This window comes from Chelonia mydas, chromosome 15 (assembly GCF_015237465.2).
Source record: "Chelonia mydas isolate rCheMyd1 chromosome 15, rCheMyd1.pri.v2, whole genome shotgun sequence".
Taxonomy (NCBI): domain Eukaryota; kingdom Metazoa; phylum Chordata; order Testudines; family Cheloniidae; genus Chelonia; species Chelonia mydas.
The window spans coordinates 26,523,778-26,547,216 of NC_057856.1; the positions used below are offsets into that span (position 1 = coordinate 26,523,778).

At 42.7% G+C, this 23,439-nt stretch overlaps 1 protein-coding gene across 6 annotated transcripts in view; it reads left to right on the plus strand.

Moving 5' to 3' along the window:
- The first annotated feature begins 1,158 nt into the window (after window positions 1-1,158).
- Window positions 1,159-23,439, plus strand: part of LOC102932055 (MLX interacting protein) — a 70,767-nt gene continuing 48,486 nt past the window's right edge. For all 6 annotated transcript variants that reach the window (XR_006285983.1, XR_005222338.2, XR_006285984.1 and 3 more), the window contains exon 1: window positions 1,159-1,568. Coding sequence is in view for 3 of the 6 variants with exons in the window: in XM_043529317.1 (XP_043385252.1) it covers window positions 1,204-1,568 (365 nt within the window). In the remaining 3 variants the exon portion in view is untranslated. The remainder of the gene's footprint in view (window positions 1,569-23,439) is intronic.

The window sequence follows — 23,439 nt, forward strand, 5'->3', positions numbered from 1 at the left end:
CCGACCCTGTACATATGGAGGGGAAGCGAAAATGCTGCCTTTTGGTTTGAAACTGGGTGCCGCAAAGCCATGCAGGTTGTAGGGTGGTGATTGCAGTGCTGGTACGTGGGGAGTTGGTGTGGCAGGGGCCCTTGTAGTGTATTTGGAGGATGTGCCAGAGGAATTGCAGTGAGTTGTTTGAGGGATGGCAGTGCAGGCCTTAGCATCATAGAACCATTGGGTTAGAAGGGACTGCAAAGGTCATCTAGTCTAACCCCTTGCCACGATGCAGGATTTGTTACGTCTAATCATCCAAGACAGATGGCTATCCAGCCTCCTTTTGGAAACCTCCAGTGAAGGAGCTTCCTCAGCCTCCAGAGGCTGTCTTGTTCTTTGGGGTGTTCAGTGGGAGCAGGGGGACCACCCTGCATCATCCTGTCTGATCTGTAGATTGCAAGTCCCTGCCCCAAAGAGTTCTCTTTTGTTTGTCTGTACAGCACCTAGCACAATGGAACCCTGATCCTTGATTGCGGTTCCCAAATGTGACCATAATATAATGAGCAGGAGCATTGCCTGCATGTAGGGGTGGCGGCTGTTCTTTGGCGGCGCAGGGTGATTCTGGTATAGGTATTGGAGGGGATGTGAGAAGGTGCCACGGGGATTATAGTGTAGATATGTGGATGGGTGTTTAGGGGATGGTAGCTGCTGTATGGTAGCAGGGAGGAATACCAAGGACTGCAGTGGAAAGGGTTGGTTGGGGTGGATTATAGTGCAGGAATTAAGGAAAGGCTTTACGGGTGCAGGGCGGAGTTCTGGGGAGCATGTGGGTTGCTTCAGGAAGAGTTTGTGGATGCGCTGCAGGGGTGGGGTTGAAGTTCAGGGGGATGCAGTGCCGAGGAAGTTGGGGCGTAGGGGCGGTTGGTGGGGCGTAAGGGTGGCTGGGAATTGTGGAAGAGAGGGGCAGGGGCCTCCAGGCTGGGGGGCAGGGCGTGGGCTGCCCAGGAGCAGGGGGGCGGGGGCTGCCTGGCTTCCCTCAGACAGGTGCCAGTCCTGGTCCAGGGGTTCCCGCCCCGCCACCGGCTATCGCCGCCCCTGAGCAGGCCGGCGGGGCGCGGGCCCCGGCTCCTTTAAATGGCGGAGGCAGGCCGGGGGCGGTGCCAGACCGGGGGCGGGCCGGGAGTCGGGAGGGGTCCGCGGCCGCAGCAGGAGCGGGAGGCTCGGGCCATGGCCGCCGACGTGTTCATGCGGCCGGGCCGGCTCCCGGGGGCGGCGGGGCCCGTGTCGCGGCGGGCGGAGCCGGACGAGGACTCCTCGGACACGGACGATGGGGGCTCCCCGGCGGGGCGGCGGCCCGGGCTGCGGCGGGGCCAGCCCGCGGGGCCCCAGATCATCCACTCGGGCCACTTCATGGTCTCGTCGCCGCACAGCGAGCACCCGCCCAAGAAGGGCTACGACTTCGACACGGTCAACGAGCAGACGTGCCAGACCTACCGCTTCGGGGCGGCGCGGGGCGGCGGCGGGGCCGGGGGGCGCCTCAGCATCGACGCCTCCCTCACCAAGCTCTTCGAGTGCATGAGCCTGGCCTACAGGTGCGGGGTGCTTGAAAGGGCAGAGGATTCCACGGGGGTGCTGGGGGGTGTCTTGGGCAACTGGGGGCTCCCTGAGGGAGAGTGTCTGGGGGGGGGCAACAGGAAGCGCCAAGAGGTTGGGGGCTCCATGGGGTGGGGTTATGTTATATATGTTATGGGGTGGGGTTGTGTCTAGGACAACTGGGGGTTCCCCGGGGGGCGGGGATCGAAGAGGTTGATAGTCCAGGATGTTGGGCTTAGGGTATCTGGGGGGACAGGGGCCCCAGGCAGGCTGATGGGATTTGGTGGGGGCTGGGGGTACTCAGGAGACAGCAGCGCTACACAGTAGCGTTAGTTTAAGTGGGGGAACCCCTTAAAGCCTGGACATATGGGAGTAGTAGGGGAAGTTGGGTAGGGGGCTCGGTATCAGCCTAGGGGGAGACTGGGGTATAAAGGGGCTGGCGTCACTGAGCATTCGTGTGTCTGTCATTAGCTCTTCCAGTTATGATCTTGCAGAGACTTGGGGAGGGAACAGGGGAAACCATGAGACCCTGTTAGGGGACTTGGAACCCCCTCTGGAGTTGAGAGGGGATGCAGAGGGGTGAGGGATGATGCTGGGTGGGCTAACAGGGATTTGGAGATACAGATATCTCTAGAAGAGGGCACAACAACACGTGAGGCAGGAACTGGTAACAATACTAGATGCATATGTACTGTACAAGACTATACACTTGCACAAGTGCTCTGGATAGGAAAACTCCCCCGCAGTATGTTTAAAGTGGATGGGTAGCTATTCCCAGTAATGTCAATAGCTACCTACTGCATGGCCCCTGGTCCCAGATGTGGCCATCTACCCTTCCAGAAGGCATCAATGTCAGACTCCAAGTGAGGGATGGTTTAAAAGAAAGAGGGTGGGAGAAGAGTGGAGTAAACCTGAGAAATATTTTAGTTGAGTATTCTGGAACCTCAGTTTTCCATGTAGAGGCCAGTGTCTGTCCCTCCCCACCAGGCCCGGAGGGAGGCCACGCCCCCTTACTTCCACATCTCTGGAAAAGCCAGTTTAAAGGGGGATTTAGCAGCCTCTGAGGTCCTGGCCTTCTAGGCAGGGCTAGACAGCAGAGAATCTAAGGGCTCTGGCCTTCCAGCAGGGCTGGAATCTAGGGCTCTGGCCCAAACAGTCTCTCACCTGACATCCTAACTCAGGTAGGCAGCAGAAAACATTGGCCTCTTGGCCTAAGGTGGGGTGCCAGCAGAAAGGTTGGGGGACCTGGGCCCACCCTACTCCACCAGGTCCCAGCCCAGAGCCCTGACAGTGCGAGAGCTCTGCCACTGGGTCAGCAGGGATCCCACCAAGACACACAAACAAGTACTTTGGCACTACAACCAGACTATTGTCTGGTGTCCCTGGGCTACTTCCTATAACCCACTGACTAGATACCTTCATTCTGTGGGTGTCCTCTATCTCCTCAGGGTACACAGATAACAACAGTTTCCTCATCCCTGGCAGCCCCTTCAAGTCCTCTGTGCTGTAGAGGTCCTACTTGGGCACAAACCCCAGTGGGGAGCATCTATCTTGCTCACCAGCTCCAGGCCAACTGAGCTGCAGGGCCTGCCTTTTATACTTCCTGTCTGCCCCCTGCTTTGGGCGTGGCTGGCCTAGCTCCACGCACCAGGAGGCAGATGGTGGTTTCTCCTGCTCAGGTCCAGAGGAAGGCCATGTCCCCTCACTACACTCCACATTTGATATAAATAAATTACAGAAGCAGAGAAAAGGGTTGTGGGGGAGAGTGGTAAATGCAGATTTAAAAACTGGTGACTTGCATCGTAATTTTAGTATATTTAAGACAGAAGGTGCCAGTGGGGCCTAAAACAGTTCTGAAATGACTTAACCTAGGGAGTGACTGGCCTTAAAAATCCCTTCCAAAGCTATCGTTGTCAGTCTGCATTGTGACAGACATCAGAAAAAGGACCATTAGTGCACAATCTCATAAACTCTGGTGACAATCCCTTTTGTGGTGTGGTGGAAAATATAGTCATGTTGGCGCAGAACCCGTGGGGGGAGCATATGAATAGTAAAGCTTTTGCTTTTACTTTCAGTATTTATTTTCTTTCTGTTTTGTTCTTTGAATCTAAATTACTTTTGTTTAGTGAAACAGCAAAACTTTAAAGTATCTGTAGAAAATTTTGTGGACTTGGCATTATAGAGGCAAAGCTTGTATCCCTGTATATAATTAAAGTTCTGGACTAATATGGGTTGCAAAGGGAACAAATAGGGTTAGCTTCAGTATATGATGAGAATTAAAAATAAAAGGACTTGATTCTGAGAGAGTCTGAGCTCTTCCTGCCTCTGTAGACTTCAGTGGAAGTTGCAAATGCTCAACACCTCTTGGGATTGGGCCCAAAGTTAGCAGCAACACTTAATTGCAAAGCCGAATAATTTGTCAAGGACAGAATACAAGTTTCTACCTCTTTTTCTTTTCCTATTCCATAGGAAGAGTAGCCAGCTATTTGTTTGCATTTTTCTCTTGCAAGTACAAGAAATTATTAGTCAGCGTCTTTCATTATTTTACAGTAACACTTTATTTAACTTTGTTCCGGTGATTGCAGTTTGTTAATAGTACTTCTTGAATTTATTTAGACATGTTACTAGAACTTCAGTCTTGCCTTCCACCTTTTTAGTAAGATACTAACACTTATCGCCCATGTCTGTAGTCTTCCACATTGGAGACAGGGACATAAGGTAATCATGCTGTGGAATAGAAATGGGTTTTTGAGAAGATGTATGTCTGCTTGAAGCTTTTGGCTCTTGAGATGCTACTGGGAATGTATAAGGGAGAAAGTCCATTTGGATTCACATTTTTAGATTTTGATTAAAAGGAGGGGTGGGAAATTCTTCAAAACATATAAATTAAAATGTTTTTAATTTAAAGGGAACATATTAACTTGAAATTTAGTCAAATAAAGAAAATGAATTTCAGCAATTCCTGACGTGTCCTGCCATTTTTTGTGGTTTTACAGCCACATTTTTATATTTATTTAAGAAATGTTCTTTTCAGGTGTTGCTATGCAAAAGACTCCTAAAGTAAAGGGGAAACTAACTATGCATGCGAAATAGTGTAACTGGCTAGACATACAATTTTGTGAAGTATGCAGTGCAATGAAACTGATTCCTTTCTTTTGATTACCTGAATGATCATTACTAGGTAAATAATTTCCATGAAGAAGAGTGAATTGTAAATTGGCTACGTATAAATGTTGTGAACTCAAACAGGAGAGTTTTGTGCTAATACATGAGAACCAGAATGTAAAACTAACCAGTCTGCTTTCACTGTCCAAACTAAGAGAAATGCAAAAAGTAAATCATCAGCAGAAAGGTTGTTAAAGTAATCTAGATTTAAATATTTTTCACTTTTTACTCTAGTGTGTGTGTGTATATGTATGTGTGTATATATATATTTATATATATAAAATTTACCATTGTATTATTAAGATTTTGAAAATTGTTCATCATATTTAGTGAGGGAGCAATTCTGTGGTGGTAATTTGTGCTTATTGAAAATAGCCAATTGTCATACAAACACTAAGCCTTGTATTTTTTTATTTTTTATTTTTTTGCAAATTTCGTCATTCTGATATTCTGGCCCTATGTATTGAGAGGAGAATATGTCAAGAGACAGAAAATACCTTTTCAGTAGATTCCAAATACAGACTAACGCGGCTGTTACTCTGAAATCTATCCTGGTGACTCTGAAGGCTGGTTAATTCCACCTGATGAAGTTCCCTGAACAGATTTCAGATAATATACTGAGCATTTTCATCATCACCTTGTAATTAGTACAACAAATTGATCACAAAATTTGTGTCCTTTAAACAGGACTTTTTTTTTTTTAAGCTTGTCTTTAGGTGACTGTTTGGTGAACATGGTAAAGTTAGTAAAACTGAGTGCTTGATCACCAGATGAAGAATGATTGATTAAGCCTGGAGACTGAACTACCCCCACTCGTCCTTAGAAGTTGTCTCTCCATCCTTATCTGCTCTAGGGATGCTCAAGACATACAGATTATACAGTAGACTTGATTCTCCGGTCCAGCACCTTCACTGTCAGGAAATCCACTACTGCTGAGTATTATTTTTAACTCAGAAAATTAAACAGAAAAAAATTGATGTTGTTTATGGAAAATGTCTGATATTTGTGTTCTGCAGAGCCAGCAACACTAACCATGTTCCCAGAGTTGGGCAAACATGGCCTATGCAGATGCAAAAACAAGGAAGTCACCATGACAAAATTGTATTTTTATTTATTTGAGACTCCTCACTTGAGTCTAGGTGACTTGCGGGCTTAAGATGAGCTATTCAAGGCCTCGGGAGGTACTAAATTATATACTATTTTACAGCTTTACCAGTCTGCTAGGAAACCAGGATTTAATCATGTGGGAAAGCTTGTTCAAAGAAGTGCATCTTCCCCATAATTCTAGAAGTGTCCAGGTTTGTGCTGAGTCATATTTTTTGCCGGGAATGGATTCAAAATCAGACTTCTAATTTTGTCTTCTACCTTAAAGTGTGCTGCATCATTCCTTTGTGCTGTTTAAACAGCTGCCTCGTTTCACTTGAGGAAACCTGAAGGGGAGAGAAGTGATTGCTTTTCTTTCTTCTGTGAACAGAACAGGCTTCTAGCTTAGTTAAACTTATATTTCAGTGGTATTGCAGTAATTTAAATAATTGCTTTTTAAAAAAATCATGTCAAATCAACTGCTTTACAGGGAAAAGTGTGACAAGAACACACATTCTGATATGCAGTTTAGTGGGTCATAAACAAACTTTTATAAATCAATATGTTACCTATAAACAGTGGAGCAGACTACAGCTATCACGTGTCCTGTACTGTATACTTTATCTGAATGTCACCTTCTACCATCATGAGATTGATTGGGAACGGTACCTCTCTTAATACTGGTAAATGGACTGTAGATGCTTTCTTCTGTAGCCCTTTGCCTCAGCCCTCTAAAATTAAAAGTGTAATTGATGTTATAAATTTTAACTTGTACAGTTTTGTACATTTCCCCCCTCCCCCCCATTTTAACAGGCTTATTAGAACTATTTAAGCAATATCCTTTAACAAAAATAGCGCAAGATTTTGGATTGTATTTAGGATGTTCCTAGCCCCAGCATGAGTCACCGGGATTAGATTCTGGGACTGGGACAAAGGACTCTTCTCCCTTCTTTGACAGTGGGCTTTATTGGGTAGGAATGGACCTTCCATGTCCATTGACTTCAGTGAGAGTTGAGGGTGTGCCTCCCTTTGCAGGAGCAGGCCCCACTGCCTGAGAAAGTGGAAAGGGAAGTGCATGTAGTAGAAAGTTCTGATATAAGGAATTTGCAGAGGGCAGTGGGAAGGATTTATTGCATTAATAAATCAAAGAAAAGTTATGTTAGAGAGCTCCATGTGGAAAGTTTTACCTTGTAAACAGTGGAGTATAACTTGTTGAAGGTTCAAACCCAGGAATTCACACTTAGAAATGAAGACATGTACCTATATTCTGTACACTACAAATAGACTCCATACTTGCCAGGCTAAGTGCAGCATCTCCCTTACAAATAATATAAGGCAAAGCTCGGTTATAGGTGCCTTAAGACATAATCTATTTTTCCCAGAGCAAATACTCTCTTGTAGGTAATTGTGCATTTGGCAGGATTTATTAGCATCCGGCCTCAACCTTCTCTTGGGCAGAGGAAGTGCACCATAGCAGACTTAGCAAATAGTGGAAAAGCTGAGATTGTGTGAAAGAAATATTGAGAGGTGTTAGACTGAATTCGTTGCATTTTTTTTTTCTTTGTACACAAAAATTTGTGGTTTTATAATTTTCCTTTTCTTTTCACTGGTTGCTTCGATCTCAGTGCCACTGACAGTCTTCTCAGAACTAAAAGACAAAGGTACTAAATTGTTTGAAAGCTGCATAAGTGTACTGCAGGTTTTTATTTGTTTTCTTTCAGTCTGGGCAGAAAACCCTTAAAATTATTATAAAAATTAATTATAAAGACAAACAGTTGTCTCCAGGGAAATAGAATTGGCTCTTTGTATTCCCGTCAACAGTGGAAGCGTCTTAATTTTTGTAATGCAAACTAGAGTTTTATGGTATTGTCAGAGTTTTTAGGGAAGTAAAATTTGGAAACTTTTAAGGAAAATATAGGCTTTCAAATATCACTTCTGGTAGGTTTGCTACTGGGAAGGCTTTGTGTTGAAGCAGGGACTCTGAACGTAGGACTTTCAGTAACTGCTTTGGTGCTCAAAATGGAAGTTGTGTGATTATTTCTTTTATTAAATATTTTTCAGAGTGGTTCATAGGTGCTAAGACCAGAAAGGGTCATTGTGTTCATCTAGTCTGACTTCCTGTATAGCGCGTACCATGGAACTCCCCACAATAACTACGGGAGCACGTCTTTTAGAAAAACATCTTATCTAAAACACTCTTCAAGGATTCAGTGTATAATAGAAGTAAATGTTTAGTTTCTGAGGGTCATCTAATCAGTAAGCAGAAATGGGGCTGGTAATTTAATACGTAGTCTTCACAGCTTGTTTAAACATGAAGGTAAAGTGCTCAGGTCATTCAAACAGAAGACTGGGAGCCAGGTCTCTTGTGTTGTATTTCTGGCTCTGCTAATGACTTGCTATATGATCTTAGACAGTCATTTAACCGCTCTCTGCCTCAGTTTCCCTATCTGTAAAATTATTATAATGTTGGCTGATTCATAGGGGTGTTGTGAAGCTGTTTTGCTCTACTTGGGCCTGCCAGCTAATCATAGGAAAAACCACTTCTTCATTCACATTTTCAGAGCAGCCAAAGTGCTCATTTTTAGCATTTATCAATGTAAATATGGCTAGGTATTCGTAGTTGTCTTCCCTTTGTTTGTGCTATATTGTATATCTTCAGGGTAATCAATAAATGTTCTTTTCTCATTCCGAGTCTATTTTATTAATAGTAGCGGTACAAATAGAGCTTGGCTGAGAATTTTGGCTGCATGGACAGAAAAGAATGGCTGGAGTTTAGAGATGTTATATAAGAAAGAGGCAAGATTTAGGAACAGACTGATTATGTGGGTCTGATGCGGGGATTGATCAAAGATGACAGTTAGTTTATGGGCCTGAGTGACAAGGAGGATAGTGTTGGTGGGGGTCAGTGATAGAGAATGCAGAAGAGGAGGGACTTGGGAGAGGTAAGATAAGTGCTCAAAGAAAAGAGCTGATCTGTCAATTCCAATAAATGTTAACCTTTGTAGCTGATCAAAAAAGACAAACCCACAAACACAGATTACTGCCTAATAACACCTCACCAGTGTTTTAATAATGATAATAAACTTAATACTGAACACTTTTCAGGGGCGCTGCTCTGTACACAGCTTTTCACACCAGTTGACATACCAGAGGAGGCACCCACTCCTGTGTTTAAACTGATTGTTATGTTTTAAAGAGTAATCCTCTTTGAAGTAAGGGATTGCTCTGCTTTGGGACTGCTGTGGGAAAAATGTAATGTCTGGCTACTACAGTGCTAATTCCTGAGTCAGAGATCTGCAAGTGGCGGAGGGAGGAGACGTTCTGGAGATTCTAGAAAACTTTGTTGACCGTAGAACAAAGGGGGACCCTGTTACTCATAGAGAAGCTTATATTTTCTGTCTGCTAGGCCCTGGGATGTCTACATTTGACAGAGTATTGTTTCCACAATGGCCATCTCCTACTTAAGATGTCAGAAACTGAATTTCCATGTGATGCATGACTCCTTTCTGAAAGAGAAATTTGTTACAAATGTTAGGATGTGACTCCAGTTCAGCAAGTGTCTGTGCCAGTCAAGAAACCTGTTTTACTGTGAAAGTACAAATGATCAGGGTGTTTGCATGCTCTTCTCTCCTTGCTTTATGTGCTGCTGGTGAATTTATTCTCTTTATAGTAAATATTTCATTTTGAGATTACAATTCTGTAATGTAATGGTCTGTCAAAGGAGGATTCATATCTCCAATGATTTGATTCAGTAAGCACGTCACTCTAATATCAAAAGGAAGCGGAGCCTCAATGAGATTGTATTGTACATTTTAAACACCGCACATTCTTAGAATTTTCTAAGACACAAATAGAAATGCAGAAGAGAAAATACTGGCTGAGGGGTCTATTCATTGGAACAGGAGCCTGGGAGCCAGAACTACTACTTTCTCTTTTTGCCTCTGCCATGGACCCTAATATATTATTTTATTCAAGTCTTTTAACCACTTTAAGCCTCCATTTCCTGTGTGTAAAATGGGACAATAAAACCTTACTTCATAGGAGTTTTTGGAAGCTTGTTCATTAAGCATTTTGAGATGAGACACTTTGGATAAAAGGCACTGGAGAAATTCAAAGCATTTTATAAATAAGCCCCATAACTCCCCTGTAAAGTAGAGAGATTTTGTTACCCCCATTTATGGAAATCTGTGTGTGGAAAATAGGCTAAATGACACCTGGTGAGTCAGTGGCAGAATCAGAAACAGCAATCAGAATTGAGGCCTGGGATTTCAGAGTATTCTAAGCACTATACTGCAGACTCTCGACTACACAAACCTGATTTTTGTTCCTACTGAAATTAATGGAAATTTTACTTTAGTGAAGAGTGCTGAATAATCAGTGCCCTTAATCCTTGTCCATGTTTGTACATGGAGGGCAGTGAGTTCGTATAAATTCAGGCCACTGAAGGGGCAGAGAACCAGTGACACGGAATAGAAGTCTTAATTTTAGTGTATGCATGTTTTAGTTGGTGCAATTTATAATAATTCTGACACTTCAACACATTTTCCCTGTACAATCAAAATTAACATCCTCCCACACAGAATGGAGATATCTAAAAAATTAAGAGCAAGGATTGCCATTTGAAGAGGCTGGAGATACAGATTTGGGTTAATAACAAGATGTGTTATGCTAAGTGTGCTCTCAGTCCCCTGCTGTTTTAAGTTTTCATCTCCTAATTGCATACTGGGCAGATGGGGTTTAGTCTGTTCTCTGCTGCATGACTCCTGTAGGGAGGATGTATCTCATTGTCATTTTCTTTAGTTTCTGATTATCATTATTGGTGTTTCCTCCCCACTCTCTGAGCCCCTGTCAGGTCTATGAGGGAGTGGTTGGAGTAGGGTCTAAGGCATGAGCCTTCTAGGTTCTATGGCCATCTTTGGCACTCATTCAGTAAGACTCATCTTTAATACCTGTACAGTAACCTTCACAATGTCTCCTAAGGAGGTTAGAATTAATGTTTATAAAGTGCTTTGAGATCCTCAGATAGAAGATGCTATAGCAGATCAAGCCCATCCGTATAATACAGACACTCTTATTTGTGAATATATATACATAAACATAATTAGTTGGGATGTTGAGCTGTGCCCATTTGACATGAAACACCTCTCTTGGTTGATAAATTATTTTAATTGCAAATTATAATGAGAAATAAGATAGTTGATAGAGTTGAATGTTAATTTAAGAAAATCTGATTTTTTTTTTTAACAGTAATTAGGAATAGAAGTGTGCTGTTTTTAAACATGATCACTATTAATGCACAGGTAGCCTTTCTCATCTCTATTCAGTGGTGTGGTTTGGAATTTTTTTTTTTTAAATGGGTGCTGTATAATATGTAATAACTATTAGAGGTGTCGTCTGAACTTAAGACTTTTGCCAGGAACTCCTGAATTCTAATTTTGGCTCTGACGCTGATCCTGGGGCAAATAATTTAACATCTTCGCCTCAGCTTCCCTAGTAATAAAACACCTTCCAGCGAAGATATAAGAATTGCTTAGTTAATGTTTGTCAAGGGCTTTAAAGTTTTAAACTGCTGTATAGCGATTAGTATAGTGAGTGAACCAAAAATACTGAGTGAGGCCCTCCATAGTGTGGCTTTCCGTTGTTTCTGATAACCGTTTAAATTGTTCAGGGTAGGATAATAATACTTTGCACTTGTGAAGCATCTTTCTGAGAATCTAAGTGTTTTACAAGCTTTAATTAAAGTTCGCATCTCTACCTGGCAGTTGAATAAAGTGCAAATGTTGGGAAACTGAGACACAGAGCAGTGAAGTTACTTGGAGGGTTGGGGGCAGATACGGAAATGGAACCTGGATCTTCTACTTCCCAGTTGTGTGCTCTCCACAGCATTAGGCACTGCACTAACACAATAAGAGACAGTCCCACTGCTTCCTGATCTGTCCCCAAAGGTTGGATGAAACACTTTTGCTTGACTAAAATAATGGTTAGAATGCCTGCTTTTTTTAACTTTATTGGTGTCTTTTCTTCCCTGAAATTGTTCTATTTGGAAGTATCTTGCTGCATGCTGGGAGAAATGCTTCCGCTTATGCTGTAGCATGAGGGGTCTGAATTGCTCTTGGTATTTATCTGTAGTTTATACACCACCAGAGCAAACAAAGCATAACTTTACAGTGAAGCAAATACATGCTCTGTGTGCTGCCGTCTCTAGTTGCAGATAAAGCAAAGAGTGAAAGGTTTCCCATGCATACTGGCAAATAAGCAGAAAAATTGAGGCCAAAATTGCTAGAATGGTTTTGGGGAGATCTTGTATAGGGGAGTCAAGAGGAGGAAGAAAGGCGCCCCAGTTCCATTTCAGTTCAAGGAGCCAGATTTCCAGGCTCAGATTCAAGATGTTTGCCCAATGAAAAATGCTCTTGTACTATACTACCTATGAGAATCTCATTTGTTTCTTAACAGCTGCTCATTATAACTTCTGCTTCTGCAAGGCTAGATCTGCAGCATGTACTTAGAAGGCTTTCTCTTTCATCTTGAGTCAGGAAATGGGAAGGGTCATCTTATTTTTGTTTGTTTAGGTGGGACATTAATGGGGTCTGCTAGTACTAGATTTGGCTTGTGAGTTTATACAGTGCTGAGCATCAGGGTTGACTTGTGGGGAGTCCAGCTAGCCTTGTTCTTGCTTAAGAGATTCACCCTTGAGAAACATAATGCTGTTATTGGTTTTGGAAGTGACACAGCAGTTACTTTGTTTGCTTTGCAATCGGGCATTGATTACCAGCACCTATTATCTCTGTCAGATCACCTCTTTGCATCTACACAGACAATTTTCTGCAAATGTTCCAGCTTCTCCAGTGTTAGTCAAATTGGGAGAGTGCTGGTGTCTAAGTGGCTATACACCATTATTGTAGTAGTAAATATTGTGATAGTACCCAAAGGCCCCATTTGGGCTTGGGGCCCCATTATGCTGGGCATTATACAAACACAGACAGTCACTGACCTGAAGGGTTTATGCCATATCATCTAACCCTGCTGGAGACTGTTCTATGCTATGGCTTCCAGCAGTGGAGCTAATTGGTCCTAACATGCCAGTGTAACAAGTCCCTAAAGCAGTTGTGGGCAGCCTGCGGCCCGCCAAGGTAATCCGCTGGTTTACATTGACCGTCCGCAGGCACGGCCATCCGCAGCTCCCAGTGGCTGTGGTTCGCCATTCCCGGCCAATGGCAGCAGTGGGGAGTGGTGCGGGCCACAGAGACGTGCTGGCTGCCACTTCTATTGGCTGGGAACAGCGAACTGTGACCACTGGGAGCTGAGAGCAGCTGTGCCTGCGGACGGTCAATCTAAACACTGTCTCGCAGCCCACCAGCGGATTACTCTGATGGGCCGCGTGCGGGCCGCAGGTTGCCCACCACTGTCCTAAAGTGCCGTAACTGTAAAAAAGCCATTTTTAGTGGTGGAGTCTCCTGAGTAATTTGTTTGTACAACTGCCTTGCTTGGGATGTTTACACAGCATTCCTGCCCCCTCTTCCCTCCTTCACTTTTTTTTTTATCATCTCCTTCCCTCAAGGGTTCATATCACAGTAACTGTCACACTGCCTTTGCAGTACTCCAAGCCTTGAATACCAAGAGACTGGATGTAGGAATCAACCCGTGCATGGTTATGGAGAACCCTAGCCACAGGCTCATCTGGTCAGGCCTCTTATAGCCATTATGGTACTGCCTGTCTGAAGCAGCTGGAGTGCCATAGGGAAATGAAACAACATAAAGATTGTACAGTAAATTCTAAAAATAGCTGAGATCCCTCTGTATTTCATTAGAGTTTAATAAAGTGGTTTCATGTGAGATATGAGGAAGAGCCCTCACTGTTTGCCTAGCTAGACTCAATCCTCTGGCACAGCTTGCACAGAAGTTTTCATCTGACTTTTTGATTAATTAGAAGTTTTTAAAGTATTACTTTCAGAAGAGCTTAGAGTGATTGGAGGATGAATTAGGACAGAATCATCCAATGCCCAGTGACCACTAACTTTTTGAGGCCCTTTGCTGTGCTATGTTGGAATTTCTCTACAGAGATACTTTTGTTTTCAATGCTGGGGTGTGTCATTTGTTTTGAAAGATCTGAATTAGTTCTTGAAAACTGGCCTCCTTTTCCAAATACAAATAATGTTGAGTTGGTGAGAGAGACCAAATGATGAGCAAAAAAGAAAGGAAAGGCTTGGAAGAAAAGGAAAAACCTACACACTCTGTGCCTGGTTGGTGTTGCACAGGAATTTCCAAACTGGAAGAGGCCAATGGGAAAAGTCTTTCTGCATTTCTGATGTGCCCATTATTGGATCTGGGTGCTATCCTGCCATCTCTTCCAGCTAATTCATTATCTTCTTGGACAGTTTGTCTTTACTCATTTTTATTACTGTATTGAGTGGTCTGTATAAACTAATTTAGCATTGATTGACAGCCCTGAAGTCTGTTGAAACAGTTTACAAAGGGTTGTGATGGAGTCTCCATCTCTTGCAATTTTTAAATCAAGATTAGATCTTTTTCTGAAAGAGGTGGTCTTGTTCAAACAGGGATTATTTTGGGTAAATCCTATGGTTTGTTTTGGAGTAGCAGCCATGTTAGTCTGTATCTGCAAAAAGAAAAGGAGGACTTGTGGCACCTTAGAGACTAACAAATTTATTTGAGCATAAGCTTTCGTGAGAAGTGAGCTGTAGCTCACGAAAGCTTATGCTCAAATAAATTTGTTAATCTCTAAGGTGCCACAAGTCTCCCTATGGTTTGTGTTATGCAGGAGGCCAGATTAGATGATCACATGGGCCCTTCTGACTTTAGAATCAATGAATAAATCCCCTGTGCATCCATGGAACAAATACAGCCTAGTTAGGGCTTCTGACTTTGGTTTTAACTGATAAAACATCCCCAATAACGTTTTTAAATGAAATGTGTTTATACAATAAACAATGGGAAAACACCAGAAATGGTTTCTTGTATCAAAGGGCTTGTCTACAGAGAGCAGTAATGCAGACTATGGGGGAGTGATTTCTAAAGCGCATGGACGTGTTGCACAGTAATTGGTCTGTGTAGACCAAGTTGCTGTGCACTAAAAGATTCCCTAATGCCACTTTAACGTAGTGCTGTTTGAAACAATTCTACATTAAAGCACACTAGGGAACATTACAAAGAGATTACTCATTATAGTGTATACAAAACCCTGATTTTTGGACATGTACATAAAACTCTGAAATTACAAAAATTAACCCTGAAAAATGAAACTAATAAACCCTGAAAAACAGAAGCCCTAAGCATGGTCAATAGCAATGCAAACTCCCTACAGTCCCAGTCAAAATTCATTTAATCCTAATCTGGAGGAATCACCTCTGAGGGAAAGGACAGAGTTCAGTCCCCATGGCCTAATTAGTCTGACCTCTCAAAGTGTCAACAAGAAAGCCAGTTGTAGTGGCAGGTTTTTGCGATGTGGACACACTGCTTACTGGGAATTAGACTGAGATCACCATATTGCCTTGGTTCCTAGACTTGCATGCAATCAAAAGACTTTCAGTGGGACCACTTAAATTTGTTGTTGATATTAAACAAATACACACAATGTAACAAATGATATGTGCCAGTTTTATTTACTACACTTGTGTCATTTCAAGATTAAATTTTCCAGAAACATAGCATCCTTTATCTAAAAGGGAAAAGGAGGCATTCTGGTCTCAGCATAGTCTGATAGTCAAACTAAAGACCCAGTCCTGCGGATTCTGACATCTGAGAGCTTTACCTGTGTCAGGACTACACCATCAGGTCCAAATTCGACTGTCATATAAACTGAGGCTAGAATCCTTTAAGATGGGGGGGCTGTAGCGGGGCATACTCTACTCCTTCCTTCTTGCACCCCAGAAACCTGCATAGACTCTGCTGGTTGTGTATCCACACCTTGCCATTTATTTATGTTCCCTCCACCAACATCTTTACAGTCCTGTGCAGCAATGCTATTTACAGTGTCTCCTGTACTTTCAGACCTTTCCTCAAGGACTGAGAGGAGCAACGGTCTCCCTTCTCCAAAACCTTTGTGAGCCTGGGCTCAGCTAGCTCTGTTCTTCCATCCTCCCTCACTTCCTTTCAGTGCCTTTCTTGTCAGTCTTGAGCTGATAGGCTAATGGGGTAACTGACATTAATTATCTAATCGGGACTGGGGCTGGGTGAGCAAGAGGGCAGTCAGCCTTCTTCTGAGGAACTAATAGGCATCACAGCACAGGCTCACCTGTTAGTTCCCTGGACTCTGTCACAGGGTCACTTGCAGCACAAGAGGAACAGGCTCTTAGATATAGCTACACCGTTGTTGCAGCTTCTATGCTGGGAGACTTGGTTGTAACAAGTAGTCCACTGAAATGGTTAAAAAAATTCAGTCTTGCAGTTTAAATAGGACCGCTGTGCTGTGCTGCGTTCTTGGGCATTGGAGAGCTACAGCTTAATTTTAGAACATGCACTTTGGTCCCATCTGTGCTGCACGACCAAACTAGTTTAACTGTCGGGACAACCCTACTATAATCTCGTTCCCAAATTGGTGGTTTCTACAGTGCAAACAGGATCCAAATGTGCAGCAGTTGTTTTCAAAAGGCAGGGATCATTGGTGAGTTGGGAGGTAGGGAAGGGAGTGATGCCTTGTCCAAATTGGCACACGCTTCATAGTCATAAGTCACCACAGTTTCAGCTCCACTGGGAAGCTGTAGTGTAGGCAGGGCAACAGAGTGGTAAAAACACCAGAGTCCTACTTATACTAAGCTTCTGCTATTGCTACCACTGGGGTGGAGTTGCACTGGTGTTCATGTAAGGGCTGTGAAACTGGCTAGTGTAAATGCAGCATGTGATGCGTTTACCTGGCCCTTAACAGCGCTATCCACAAATGCTCCATAAGGGACATGGAGTTTCACACTGCTGTTTTTTGGTGACCTTGCATCAGTTACCCAGTTTGTTCAGCTTTTGGTTTGGTCAGTAAATAATGTCAGGTTTCAGAGTAGCAACCGTGTTAGTCTGTATTCGCAAAAAGAAAAGGAGTACTTGTGGCACCTTAGAAGCTAACAAATTTATTTGAGCATAAGCTTTCGTGAGCTACAGCTCACTTCATCGGATGCATGAGATGTTAGTCGCTAAGGTGCCACAAGTACTCCTTTTCTTTTTAGTAAATAATGTGTTAGTCTGGATAGAGGATAAGAGAACTTGAGTAGAAAATATGGAGGCAGCCTGCCAAGTGTGAGTAAAGCCCAGAACAGAGCAATGGGAATGACTGTTGTCTACTTTTGCTCTTTACAAAACAGAAGCTTGTGTGAGAGAGAGGCTAAATGGGGAGGGTACTTGTACTGTGGAAGGAAATATAGTGACCCAGCAACAGATAGGAAAGGAGACTTGTCTGTTGTTGGAAGGTTTTGTATTTTTGCAAAGGTACCAAATCCAACACTTTGGGGAATTCAGACATGGTTTCAAACTTGTAGGCCTGCTGCAGAACCAGCATGTTGTCAGCATATTAAAACGTACCCAGTGTTGGGATAGGAGGAGGAACTTGATCAAAAAATCTCTCTATCCTGAGGCAGGAAATTGAACTTATTTTGAATGTTCAGAGCTGCACAAACACACCAGAATTTATCTGAGTGATCATCACACCAAGTAATTTTTTAAAAGCAGTCATGAAATAGCTGAGAATCCTGCTGCAAGCTCTCTGCATCCTAGTAGATTTGAAACAGTGTGGTGGTTAACAAGCAGCTGCTCTTTAAGAAGAACTTCATTCTCCCTCTTCAAAGTAGAAACCCAGTAAATCAACACACACTCCCCAGCAGACCGAGTATGGAAACAATGGAGTCACTACATATGCCGAAGGAGAAATATTTTTCCAGTGTCTTTCATTGTAGGATCCCAGAACACCTCCCAATATGCCAGTGAAGTTGGTAAGAGCATTCCTGCTTTACAAATAGGAAACTTAAAAACAGAAAATTGGCTTATCCAAGATCACATAGGGAGTCAGTGGCAGAGATGGCGGGGGGAAAAAAGGTGTCCTTACTCCCAGTCCTGTGCTCTAACAACCAGTCCGCTCTTTCCCTCCAATAACTAAAGACTAACCTCTTGACAAGTGAAAGGTGCATCTCCCCAATGAGAGACTTTGGATAAAAACGCACATTGGATATTTATTCTTTTCAGGACAGTACAGGCAGGGTGTGTCAGAGTTGACACTTGAGTTCTAGAAGGCTGTAGATAAGTATAGTTTGGGTTGCTGTCCATCTGCCTCTGTTTTATCACTCTAGTCCTATGCTGCTGCTTCAGGCTAGGAGGAAGCTTTTCCCCCTTACTTGCTGGCTGAGGGTGCAGCATTTGTTTGGAGGGTATGCTACTGTATTGTTGAAGAGGGAGAAGAATGTATGAAACTTGGACATCCACCTGTTCTGAGTTATTGCCCATGTGGAGAAGAGGTATGCAATCAAATTGCATGGAGAAAGAGATCCTTGCATATGAATACTTGCTTTCCCTCTTCCCCTGGACAAAAATAGTTAGTTCCTAACCTACAGTAATATTAGAGGTTTTACTTATTTACCACATAAAAATCAGTTAGTCTTATTTAAAAAAAGAAAAGGAGTACTTGTGGCACCTTAGAGACTAACTAATTTATTTGAGCATAAGCTTTCGTGAGCCACAGCTACATCGGATTCATCCGATGAAGTGAGCTGTAGCTCACGAAAGCTTATGCTCAAATAAATTAGTTAGTCTCTAAGGTGCCACAAGTACGCCTTTTCTTTTTGTGAATACAGACTAACACGGCTGCTACTCTGAAACCTGTCTTATTTAAAAAGAGCATAGAAATGGAGTCTGAACCCCATAGGAGGACACACACAGGTGAAATATGAACCCAACTTAAGTGTTATTGTTTCTGGTAAAGTCATTTTCCTCAGTGACACATTGATACGTGACAGGAGTGCTACACATGTTTCATTTTGTGCTATTAAATCTGTCTTCAGCACTCAGTTGTACAAATGGAGTATGGAGAGCTCCAACAAATCCTTGCAGTTGGCATGTAGGCAATCTGAAATTCTGGTTTTGTCGTGGATGTGCACCTGGTGTGTTCTACATAGGCTGGTTCATGCTTTTTCAGAAGGGATTTGGCCTCCAGGGTGACTGTAGGCCACATGGGTATAACCAGCTTCCCAAAATATGGAGCGGGATTTTGATGATCATAGAGAAAGTAGTGTCCCTGCTGTCTTTCACACACCCACATTGTCCTTACCCTGATGATAAATAAGTAATACATACATAATCACCTTTCATCTGAGGATTTCAGGGTTCTTTACAGATATCACTTTAGAGGGGTTTTGGGGCTTAGATTTTATCCTCATTGTACAAATTGGGAAGACAGTTTCAGAGAGAAGTGGCTTGCCTAAGGTCACCCAGTGAATTATGACCCAGGAGTGCTGACTCTGTTACCTACTTTAATCAGGAGGTGACCACCACTCTGGGAGACATAAGACGCTGCTCCATTTGGAAACGTGTATGCTTGAAGAGGAGGATTACTCTGAACCGTTCAGACCCCCTGCCCAGTTATGCCCTTGGAGCAGTGGATGGTTGAATGGCTTAACTCAATTTGTGAAGCTGTCTCACAACCAGATATTTCCAGCATCATATCTTTACTGATCAAGTAGCTGCCTGTGGGCGAATTGCTGGCTTCTTTAACTGCTAGTACAATACAACCAAATACTTCTGACCCTCTCCACATTATAGTGTGATTAAGTACCTCTTGATAAGGTTAATTGCTGTGAAGTGTTCCTGAGAGCCTAGCCTGCTGTGACTACTGAATGACAGAACCACTTCAGCTTCTTTTCAGTCATTTTGCCAGGCAGAAGAATGACTGCAACTCCTGAGACTTCACAACTTCACCTTTCTCTGGAACAATCCTCAAAATCCTGTCCAGGAGAGCCTGGTGCCTACGTATTGCAGGAATGGGTTAATTAGACATGCAGAATTCTATAGGCTAGAAACATACAGGCAATAAAAGGGTGTTGTGGGGTTCCCTCTGCTCGCTCACTCTGCTGTCACACCTAATTTAGCCAGTTTTACACAAGTGATGTGACAATTTACTAACCAAAGCACAGTTTCATAATAAGGATAAAAAAATGAATATTTTGCTGGGCACCCTTGACTCACATTTAAATCAAATCAGCTGGAGTCGAGAGCGCTGTGTCTTGCAGCCATTAGACTAATGCAATACCTGAGATTTTTGGAGCAATTACTACAGAGCAGATACCCAGCAATCGTGATATGTGCCACTGCCCCAAGGCTGTGATTGATTCTGAAGTTTGTCAGTCTATGTGGGGGTTCTTTAGTGATTTTTTTTAAAACTCATCTGAGTGTAAGTAAAAATAGGAAAAACAAGATTGCATTTATATAGGGCCTTTCATCCTGAAGAAACCCAAACGATTTTATAAACAGTTTATGTACAGGAGTCACTCAGACCTCTCTGGAATAGAATGATAGTGAGGTGATCAACATACTGCATCAGTGGAAAAGGTTCAAGTAGAGGGCCAAACCATTTCCATTATGAAAAGCCACATGGGATCTTTAGTGACCCTGCTGACCAGACAGGGCTCTCAGGTTCAAGATCTCATCTACAGTATGATCCCATTTTATGTATGGTTAAACTAAGGCAGGAAGAAGTGACTTGTCCAAGGTTGCGGGGGAGTCTGTCAAATGAAATTAGAACTCGGGCAAGACTTCTCTACTATCTGTCTCTTATCTTCATGATACTCTCCCCGTTTTCTGAGTTGTTAAGAAAAGACACACCTTCTTGGTGAAAGTCTGTCTTATACATTTGCAAAAATAGAGAACATGGTAACTACAAAATAAACTCCTTGTACAGGTGTTTGTCGTAGCTTTTCAATGTTTTCTTTATTTTATCTCCTCTGGTGCCAGTCTCCAGAATGTGTGAGAGTGTTATTATAATATTAGTTGCTTCTAACCTTGGCTTTATGCAGCTGTTGAAAGTAGAAATTGAAGGTGGGAGTAGGGTTTTGTTGTTGTTGTTGTTTTAACCCATTGGAAACTGCAGACAGACACGCGACTACAGCTTTTAAGTCCTCATTTCACTGTTATGCTGGGTAGTGCCATCTTGGTTAGGATATTTCATAAAAGTCAGAAAAAAATGCTGCCAGGGGACTCTGCACTCATCATCCATCAAAAAATTCCTGGCTCAGAAGAGTCTGCCTTGCCAAACTGTAAGAGAGTAGAGTTCAAGGAAGGGTCTTAGGTCTGCATATTTTTTTACCTGGGGCCACTGTCCTACCAGTTCCCAGTATGTTTATCCCCTGTTATAGGCAGATTACTCCTGCTCCTGGTATTCGTAATCGGCATGTGGAGGCCAAGAGGGTGAGATGGGGATCTTGTCATCCAGAACATGGGCACACACAGCATTTTGGTAGCGTGAAGATGGGTAACTGTTAAGGAAGGTACGGGTTCTAAACCCCATCCTGCCACTGACTCATTGTGGGGGGCTTTGCCAAGTTAGGGTCTGTAAAAGAGGGTGGTAGGAGGAGTGATTAGTGTTTATATAGCACTTTGAAGATGATGAGAGTATACCAATGTAACAATTGTTAAATTTCCAAAGATTTGGGCAGCACACCACTGAATACATTAAATCTTCCTGGAACTGATTGACAAGGAAAAGCTCTTTAGTACTTGTATAAATGGATTGTGTATGAGGTTTCCTTCCGTTTTATGCTACTCACTTTATAACACTTTTGTTTCTTTTCCCATTAATATCTTGAGTTTAACGATGATTTTTAAATAATTCCCTTATTTTAAAGATGTTGATAAATGACAAATCTCCACTTTTTAAAAATGAAACTAAATTTAGTGCTGATGAGCCAACCAGCTCTGCAAGCTGATGCCTTTATCCTAAAGAACAAGGCCACCACAGATAGCCAGCCTGCAAGCTTCCTGTATGCGCTGATCCCTAGCCAATCTCAGCCAGGAACTGAAGGAACCCATGGCCTGTTCAATCCTTGGCTGACAACACAAGAGACGTGGCAAATATGATGGTGATTTTTGTGTCATTATCATTTGTATGCTAAGAGTTGGATAGATACATTCCCGATTAATTTCAGAAAGGGACAACTACGGAGCCTTCAGATGAGGGTGACTTTCGGCAGCCATCAACCTGAGCTTTATTTAAGATGGTGAACTAGGGGTGAAAGTTTGTTTTCCTGTTACCCATCCAAACCTCCTATAAAGCTATTCTAAAGGGAGACTTTTACTATGGGATCTGTATGGCGTAGTGGAGTCCGTTTTAAAACAGATTTCCTTTTTGTTCATTCCAGTTTTATTTGTTACCTCTGGATTACATTGAGGCTTCTAAATTTTTTTGCTGGTAATTTATATTAACATTACTACATATGTGGTTAACTTATACCTTTTTGCCTCCCATTTGTTCAGTTTTGTCGTTTTTATTAAAGCATTACAAAGTTAGATGTTCCAATGAAGCCTCAGAGTCTTTCATAGTTTGGATTGCAGACATGCTACAAAACCTTTGTTTAGCAGGGGAGAGGTGAGGAGAATCTCTTAATGTTCTTTTTAAAACACTGAAGCCACTTTTAGAACGAGATCCCTGTAGGCTCACAGTATATTTTTAGGCTTGCCATGTTGCAAATGTTATATTATCCTCTGTGACTTAAAAGCTGGTTTCAGATTTCTCAGCCTGTTGAGCATGGTAAATAGCACTTAGTTCTTCATAGTTAGTAGAGATGGTGGTTAAAAATGCTTTGTATTGGTATGGGTTATTTTGGTTTTTTTAGAGAATTTAGAGACATTTAGTGTTTTTAAAGGCCATTAATATGTATACGAAGGCAGAATTCTGATCCTTCTATTACTCTTCAAAACATGAAATATATCAACAGAAAGCCTCCTGCCATTCCCAAAGCTGCTTTTGTGAAAGATACCTTGATAATACTGATCCTAGGGCTGACACTAAACCAGCTGCAGTTTTATTAGCCATATAGAATTTTCTTTTGCTTCACTTAAAAACACTTCTAATCTTGTGTGAGCTGCAGGGAGTGCATATGAGGTGAAAAGAAAGGATGGAGAAGGGAAGAAAGGGTGCTGGGATTATGGTGACTGTATTTAAAGAGGGGGTGGCCAGAGGGAAAAAATAAAGCTTGTGATGGTGATGCAGCAGGGAAAATCCCAGTGTGTATCCCCTCCTTTCTTCCCCACCCTCACCCTAGCAGAGCTTCAAATTGAAGTTGCTGGTGTGACCAGTAAAGTATTATGAAGTCACAATTAGTGTTAGGGTTGAGTTTCATTAAAGCAGGATTTAACCACTGTTGTGAAAAATATGGCATATTCTCCCTAAATGGAAATTGAGACAAAAATCTGTTAAAATAGTTATAGTGGATAGCATATATCAGTAACTTAGGGCTTGGCTACACTTGCGAGTTACAGCGCAATAAAGAAAAGGAGTACTTGTGGCACCTTAGAGACTAACCAATTTATTTGAGCATGAGCTTTCGTGTGCAATAAAGGAATCCCGGACGCACTAGCTCGCTACCCCATCCACACTGGCAAGGCATGTAGTGCGCTCCGACTCCACGGTTATGGCACTGCTGG